The 8,048-nt window shown below is 53.4% G+C and overlaps 1 protein-coding gene across 1 annotated transcript; it reads right to left on the bottom strand.

Moving 5' to 3' along the window:
- Window positions 1-1,093: 1,093 nt before the first annotated feature.
- On the bottom strand, window positions 1,094-7,560 carry COCSUDRAFT_25314 (NADH:ubiquinone oxidoreductase 76 kDa subunit; the record flags this gene model as incomplete). The annotated part of the gene is made up of 14 exons (XM_005645043.1): window positions 7,448-7,560; window positions 7,143-7,200; window positions 6,859-6,978; window positions 6,687-6,749; window positions 6,308-6,452; window positions 5,798-6,036; window positions 5,368-5,493; window positions 4,929-5,057; window positions 4,207-4,385; window positions 3,432-3,651; window positions 2,784-2,999; window positions 2,166-2,279; window positions 1,679-1,870; window positions 1,094-1,222 (listed from the first exon to the last, which is right to left on the bottom strand). Coding segments are annotated over exons 1-14 (1,968 nt in total), but the record flags the coding sequence as incomplete, so codon positions are not given.
- Between the last annotated feature and the right edge of the window lie 488 nt (window positions 7,561-8,048).

Here is an 8,048-nt window from a genome sequence, read left to right as displayed (position 1 = left end):
GTCTGTCAGACTTTTGGAATATCTTCCCTATATTGGCAACCCCTCGACCAATGCCTGTGGCGCACCCGGCCGGCGGCGTGCCTGTTCTTGTGGTCAGCAACTAAGCATCTAATCCAAGCCCCATCCCACCGTTCCCTTCTTCCCCCGCCCTCTTTCTCTTTCCCGACCGTGTCTTCCCTCTTAGTCAAACCATGTTGACGTGACTGTGTTCAGCAATTCTGCCAAGTTGGTACACTCACCCTCAATTCGTCGAAACGACATTAGTCATGCAACATCAAGCGCATGCATGCAGCTGCAGGGCCATTCTGAGTCATGACTGTCTTGATCGGATTTGCCACCTGTGTGCATGGGAATCGCGCTGCAGACGGATCATGTTGATGTCAACGTTATCTGCGAGCATCTATTGGTATGCTTCGGGAACCTGCGCGCAGCTGCAGCCTGCCCTGATAAATAAGTTAACTTCAGCTTCAAGTTGAAGCTGCCGCATATTATCAGCCTGATGTAGGCGGCGTAGTAGGCGGCGCCGCTGCATTTCTTGCATGCAGCAGATCAGGATGTAGGATCTGCTGGGAGTGCACAGTACCATGGCATGACGTATGCATGGCATGACATACATCACCACGTGTGGTCATCAAGCATGCAGGCACAGCTGCTTGTATTTTTCAAAGCAAAAAAGCCATGCTAATCAGCTATTGGAAACACCTTACAAACAGGCTATACACAAGTAGTATTACAGGGACATCTCTGGCTATGAGCTCACACTTGGCACGCTGACCAGGTGTGCTCTATCATTGCCACCTAAATAGCTGGATCTACTGCAATAGCTTTAAGCGGGCGCACCAATTGGCCGTGACTAGCAAACGTCCAACAAAATGCATCCTACTTCAATCGCTACAACGTCAGACCTGACGCCTAATCAAGCAGCAAGCCTCAGACTGCCAAATAGCTGCACAGAATGCTGCGCTGCAATGTTCTGCAAAACCACAATCCCTTATGTGACAGAGCGCAAAATCCCCGGACTCACAAATGGACAGAGACAGGAGACTAGGCAGCACGCGCATCGGCGATTCCCACATCAGTGGGGCATGGCTGTGCGCGCATGCGCGGCCTTGGCCATGTTAATGGAGGTGCGGGAGATGACGTCTGTCTGGAAGAAGTTGGAGATGGGGCTGCTGAAGGGCTGTGCCTGGGCGGACACCTTGCCAGCACGGTCCTTGAACGCCTGCCATGCATACCCACAGCCTCAGCACACAGGGACATGGAGCAGCACACAACTTACACAGAAGCGCCTTGAAGAAAGTAACAGAATACCTGCAGGATCCGCTACAGATCTCAGGCATGACTGTTCCTGTTGAGGCAGACCTGCAGCTGAAGCTGGCAGTACAAAAAGATGACATCCCCTAATTCATGCGCCATGAAGTGGTGGTCATGCTCATCTTGGCGCACATGCATGGCCCTTCTGAGGATTGCAAATTACAGAGGAGACTATGACACTTCCCTCCTGAATGGTCCAGTATTGCCACCTCTATTCATCAGCAAGCATTGCATGATGCTTAGTCATGATGCTCAGTCATGCAATACTTCACCAAGCAGACATCATAGCAGCAGGTCAGGACTGGCATGCACTGCCTAAGAACATACTGCAGGCTGCAGGCAGCGCAAGAGGAGGGCACCCCACCTTGAAGTATTCGCCATTGAGCCACATGGGTGACTGGACGGTGTCCACCTCAACAAAGTGCGGCGCCACGTCAGCCAGCCGGCTCCTGACCTGCTCCACAGTGTCATAGGGCAGCGGCTTCTCTAGAAGCTCGCTCAACGCGCGCACAATCTCCCAGTCATTCCTTGCGTCGCCCACCCTTGGCACCGCCGCCTGCGCAGGAGAGCATCTTCGTTGACATTTGTGTCGCGCAATTCCAGGTTCACAAGGCTGTCAGATCAGTTGAAGGAACACCAGCAGCGCTATTGCGGGAGTCAATCTTGCGACAGCACCGGTGAGCAATTTTTTGCCACAGGTTGAGCTTGGCAAATGTCCCAGCGGATTTCACCGATAAGACATTATTTCAAGATATCTCAATTACCCCAAATGACCGTCTGACAAGCAACAACATATGCAACTTGGCATAACAGGTATGCGCTGTGAAGACATGCTTTGCAAAGATACACACCTTAGTTCGCTGCGACCGCCCCTCGAAGTTGACGAAGGTGGCATTCTTCTCGGTGTAGGCTGCGCCAGGCAGCACAATGTCTGCCCTGGCTGCTCCCTTGTCTCCATGGTGGCCCTGCAGCGCTATCAATCCTTTGTATCTTCGCGAACACTATTTACTCCCACCGCTTCTGCCCACAAACTTTATCAGGCGAAAGCACCCAAACACTTCTGCACGTGTCTTTGCATGTATAAAAAATGGCGGCATCCAGGAGGCCGAAAAGGGGACAGCTCATGGCTCGCATTGCATGCGGGCACAGGAGACATGCACTGCAAGCACAGCGCTGTCCCATTTTGGGCCTCTGCCTGCTAAAAAGGAATGCCAACAAAAGGTTTGGCTCAGGGGCTTTGCTGAACTGAGGGGATACAGAAAATGCGACAAACGGCACATAAATGTCCGTCCGGAAATACAATTTCACCACATTTTTCAAACCTGTTGGGAACCACCTGAGGCTAATGGTCTTGTAGGCAGTCTATCACTGCCCAACATTGATAATTTTCCAATCACAGCTTTCTGATGTGTCTGCATTCCGGAAAGAATTGGCAAGTCCTTTACTTTCTGGGCCCAAATATAGCACACCTGATAGATGACAAAGGCGTCTGCGGGCACATCGGCCGCGTCAAAGTCGTCGGAGCCCAGCAGGTAGACCAGCTTGGGCGCCGGGGCCGAGGCGGCGCGCGCGGACGGCGCAAAGCCGATGTCAAGGGCCGCCACGCGCGAGGCCGTGTCGTGGAGCACGTTGTAGCCGTTCCAGCCGTCCTTCACCACCTCAGCCTTCTCCACCAGCTCGTGCACCTGCAGCCCAGAATATGCAGACTTAGTCATTTGTGAGTCATCTGCATGATTGCTCGCGTCTCAGGCTGACACGCGCCAGTGGCACAGCCTCTGGGTTCCTTGCAAATGAGCATTTGCCTGCAAATGCTTCCAGCAGGAGACTAGCCCAACATCCAACCAGAGACACCCTTCGACAAAGAACACCCCTGCAGCTGTGCAGGTTCCCCAGATATGGACATGTCACAGCGTCACCATCACCACTAGCTCAGCCGCAGAGGCAGTGATGAGTGGGACATTGTGACATGTTCATATCCTGCTTTGCATCAGGAACTTACTATAGGGCGTCTAAAAAGGTACCTATTAGTGTCCTCACAAAGGTATACTACCAGATTACCCTCAACTGAAATATATGGCACGCAACAAGGCGCAAACACACTGGCCAGGTGCCGGCACCTGCTGCATGACGGCTGCGCTGTCGGGACGATTAAGCACGCCGGGGCCGACGATGACTGCGGGGCGCGCCGCCTCCTTTAGCCGCTTCAGCATAGGCGAGCCCTTCAGGATGGCGGCCAGCGCGTCCGGCCCCGCGCCCAGGTGCTCCACCGGGAATGTCAGATCCACCTCCTCTCCCACCAGCGCCACGTGCGCGCCATCCAGGAACGTCTTCCGGATCCTGCATGCGCAGCCCGACAGTCAGCTCTCTGTTGCGAATGGTGAGTGTGTGTTTCCTCATGACACTGCTGTCATGTGTACACTGCTGGAGAGTCTTCCTTTCGGGATTGTTGATGCTACATGCATGCTAGTATAAGGGATGGCTTTGGTGAGCTATCAACACCCTTATACACAGTGTTCTTGTACATCAGCAAAATAATGCTACACAGTATTTCTTAAAAACGTTGAGCTGTCAGAAGATACGCATGGTTCTTGCCAAGATCTCGCAAATTGCACTATCTGCCTTACAGCATTCCTGAAAACTTCAAGCTGCCGGAAGATATGCATGGTATTTCCCAAGATATCTTCAATGCGTGCCAAGCACAACCCGCCACTTGGCATGGAATGCGGCAGATCTTGGCTGAGACCATGCATTTTCTCGGGATACCTGAAGTGAAGAAGAAATCCGTACACAGTCATTGCACGCTCAGCAGCAACTGGAGGTAGGTCACCACATATTGACTGGTCCTGTACACTTCATATGCAAGTCTGAGCTGCTTTAAAACCGCTCTCGCACCTGGCATTAAAGACAGGGGCCTCCATGCGCGGGTTGGTGCCGATCAGCAGGATGACATCAGCGCGGTCAATGCCTGCAATGGTGGAGTTGGCCAGGTAGTTGCTGCGCACGTCCGCGTCCAGCAGCGGAGCGCCGGCCTCCACCTTGAGATTGCCGCTGCCCAGCCGGTTTGCCAGATCCTGCATGCATGAACCGGTATAACTTCAGCTCCACAGGCCAGCTACCTCTCCGTCATGCCAATTATTCCCTTCGATTCTCAGAAAAGGAACCATGCTGAACAGGCTCAGCGTCTGTGCGGGACCGGTGCCCAACCGAATGACCTAATGAGTATCACGTATCTGGCTTTGCTGACGGTGGCAGGACAGCAGATTTCCATTTTTTATGCAGGGGGATGCCGGCTCATGGGGTGCAGGGGCGCACAAGAAGGCGGCAATGCATGCGCCGTCACAGATTGAGCATCAAAGGACAGCTCGATCCCCCTGATGCCCTGCCATGTCCTTGAAGCCTCAGAACAGAAATTGTCCGGCAAAAGATATTGAACAGGACATGTGACTGTGCTGGGCATGTGCAGCACCGGCCCTGTCCCTCTTGATGAATTCAGCAGAGCATCATGCAAATGGCATTGTGCTTGGTTGCTGGTACCAGGGCAGCATATCCCTGTTTTGCTGCTGCAGGTGAATGCAGGGGTGCAGAGGTACAAAAAAGGTGGCATGCATGCGCACCTTCAGGGCGATGAGAGACTCTGCGTCGGCAAGCTTGCCGGCGATGAAGCTCATCTCGTTGCCCTTGACCTCGCTGATGGCAGCCTTCGCTGCCAACAGAGCCTCCTCCCATGTCGCAGACTCCAGCCCCTGCGAGCCACAATACCTCATATGAGCACACACAATTATCTGACCCACAAGCTTCCCATAAAACTCCATTCCCATCCACCTGCTTTCTTTGCGAATGCACAGAACAAGGCAAACTGAGCACATACAGCAACCCTTGTCAAGTGCCATCCGAAGGCAGGAAGGGAGCACACACACCTAACCCACAAGCTGCCCTAGATTTCCATTCCCATCTATGCTTTGTTTGTGAATGCTTGGAACAAATTGAAAGGCAAACTTAGCAGACTGCACTGCTCAACAAGTGCCGTGGGAAGGCAGGAAAGGAGAAACGCACATTTGGGCCCTTGACAAGGGGCACGTTGAGGCGCTGCCTCTTGAGGCCATCGTACTGGAAGCGGGCCTTGTCGCTGATCCACTCCTCGTTCACAGCATCGTTCTGGACCGGCACAATGCGCATCACCTGCACACAAACAAGAATCTCAACAACAGTGCTCAAAAATGAAAACTGGTGTCCCATCATGAATTTCTCTCGGTTGGGACCTCGTTGCAAGCACCGCCGAACTCTTTCCTACTCGCCACAGCTGTTGCACGCTAGTGCACAACACAGATCCATGACCAGGAAAGATTCATGACCAGCGAACCACTGCCCCTGGCATGTGTTCCGACCCAGACCCTGACCCCCATGTGACCCAAGCTGTCACCCGCAGTCTTGGGCGCCTCAGCAGAGCTGACCGCGCTCTTGAAAGCCCAGTGCAGCAGCGCACCTCTAGGCCGCGCGCATCGACGCGGATGTTCTGCCCCATGGCGTCCGACACATCCACGGACTCGGTGCTCTTGAGCTCCCAGTTGCGCGCTGTGAAAGCGTACGGCTTGGAAGTGAGGGCGCCCACGGGGCACAGGTCGATCACGTTGCCGCTCAGCTCTGAGGCCATAGCTTTCTCCACATAGGTGCCGATCTCCGACGCGTTCCCTCGCCCCGTCATGCCCAAGTCCTGCACCCCTGCTCCGCCAAAAGACAATAGTGTTAAAGACCGCTCCCCAGTCTGTACCTCCTCATGCACCGGTGACCCCCGCGGCCCTCACCGGAACTCTTGAATTTACCGCTTGACCTGTAAAGGGTGGGCTCTACACCAAGTCCTGCATTGTTTCAATGGAATGCTACTGCATTACCTCAGTAGCATTCTCCTGCACAGCTCTTAAGCAGACATGGCGATGCAATCATGGAATGAGCAGGTATAACAGGCAGGAGAATTTAGCTGCCCATGACAGCGCACCTGCAACCTCTGTGGCAAATCGCACACATCGCGTGCAGTGGATGCAGCGCGTCATGACTGTCTTGACAAGCGGGCCGAGGTTCTTGTCCTGCACTGATCGCTTCATCTCCGTGAAGCGCCCCCTGTCGCTGCCAAAGTGCATGGACTGCACCCCACACAACGCCCATCATGTTTGAGACAGGAGAGATGCACACATGCGAATGCCAACTTCTTGGTATGGGCCTGGACAAACCCCAGAACTTGCATGTCACTTCACAAGCACATTCTTGAAAGCTACCAAGATCATAATTGAAGCTTCCACCAGCATTAACTGTAGACAGGCCAGCAGGAAGACTCATGTGTGCATGGCCATTGCGTGCAAGAGAGTGAGTAGACTTACCTGATCTTGGAGATCGCACTCGCCTCCCTGATCGCAGATAGGGCAATCGAGCGGGTGGTTGATCTGCGCAGCACCACAGCTCAGCCTTCAGCCCTTGTTTCAAACCATATCTGAATGATTCCTTCTGCACCACAGGGAATGATGAATACCAGCTTCAGCCTGAGAAACGCACCAGCAAGAACTCCATGACACCCTCCCTGGCCTTCTTCACAAGTGGCGTGTCTGTCTTAATGTTCATGCCCGGGCCTGCTGGCATCGCGCAGGATGCCACAGGCTTGGGACTCTTCTCAACCTGCACCCAAGCACACACTCACTCCTGCAATCAATTGATATGGCCCAGAGCATGCAACTCCTAGATCCCAGCACCGGCAACCTGTACAGAGTGTCTCGACGTGAGCCACACAAAAATAACAGATCTCCAGTAGTAGATAATCATGATTGGAAAAGAGTGAGCACCTCTACTAAGCACATCCTGCAGTTCCCCGCAATAGATAACCGCTGGTGGTAGCAGAATCTGCACATACAAACGGTTCTTCAATGCCAAATACAAGCACTGGCAGGTTTACGCATCGCCACATTAAAAGAGGTGACCCAAGGTAATACAAATGAGTGCCAATCCTCCCTCGATAGCCTTATAAACACAGAAGCGTGAAAATATAGCATTTGCAGCAGAAGGAAACATCGCAGATGACAAGTAAATGCCCTTTCAAGCGACAATCATCAGCACACAGGCATACAGTTGGATAAAACGATAGCCCTACCTGGGTATATCAACTCCAGCAGCAGAACAAGCTGCCATGACCGTGGAGCCCTTTGGAATTTGTACGGGCTCTCCATTCACTGTCACCTCAATTAGATCACTAGCAGGAGCAGGTTGCTGCTGAGCTCCTGCACTGGTGTGCAGAATCCTTTCTGCTGACACGCTGCAACAAGGTGAGAACGCCCTGCAAACGCGCAGGTATTGCGCAGCTTGCGGCAATCTGCCCAACATCATGGAAGCCGTCGAGGCCCCGAATCCTCAATCGCAGGCAGCAAATGCTGCAGAAATGTTCAAGCGTGTTCTGAGATTTCCCAACGTGGCATTCATGCTCCTATTATGGCCTGCCCAGTTCTGCCCCGATGGGCTTGGAATAGGCCAAGATGAGAATTTGAGGAGAGCTTGGTGTGACGCCACTACTTCATGCCTTGGGTGAGAACACTGCTATTCCGGTGTTACCATGTAGACAGAGCAGGTGGTGTGTAGACGCCAGAACTCTTCTTGAGTCACTCACGGTCACCGCCGGTGCCACACCGGTACCGTCACGGTGCGGCACGGTGCTCTGCTAATATTGTTGATATCTGCAGCCGCTCCCAGAGCCCTTG

The sequence above is a fragment of the Coccomyxa subellipsoidea genome (assembly GCF_000258705.1).
Source record: "Coccomyxa subellipsoidea C-169, whole genome shotgun sequence".
Taxonomy (NCBI): Eukaryota; Viridiplantae; Chlorophyta; class Trebouxiophyceae; family Coccomyxaceae; genus Coccomyxa; species Coccomyxa subellipsoidea.
This window is presented reverse-complemented; position numbering and strand designations above follow the sequence as displayed.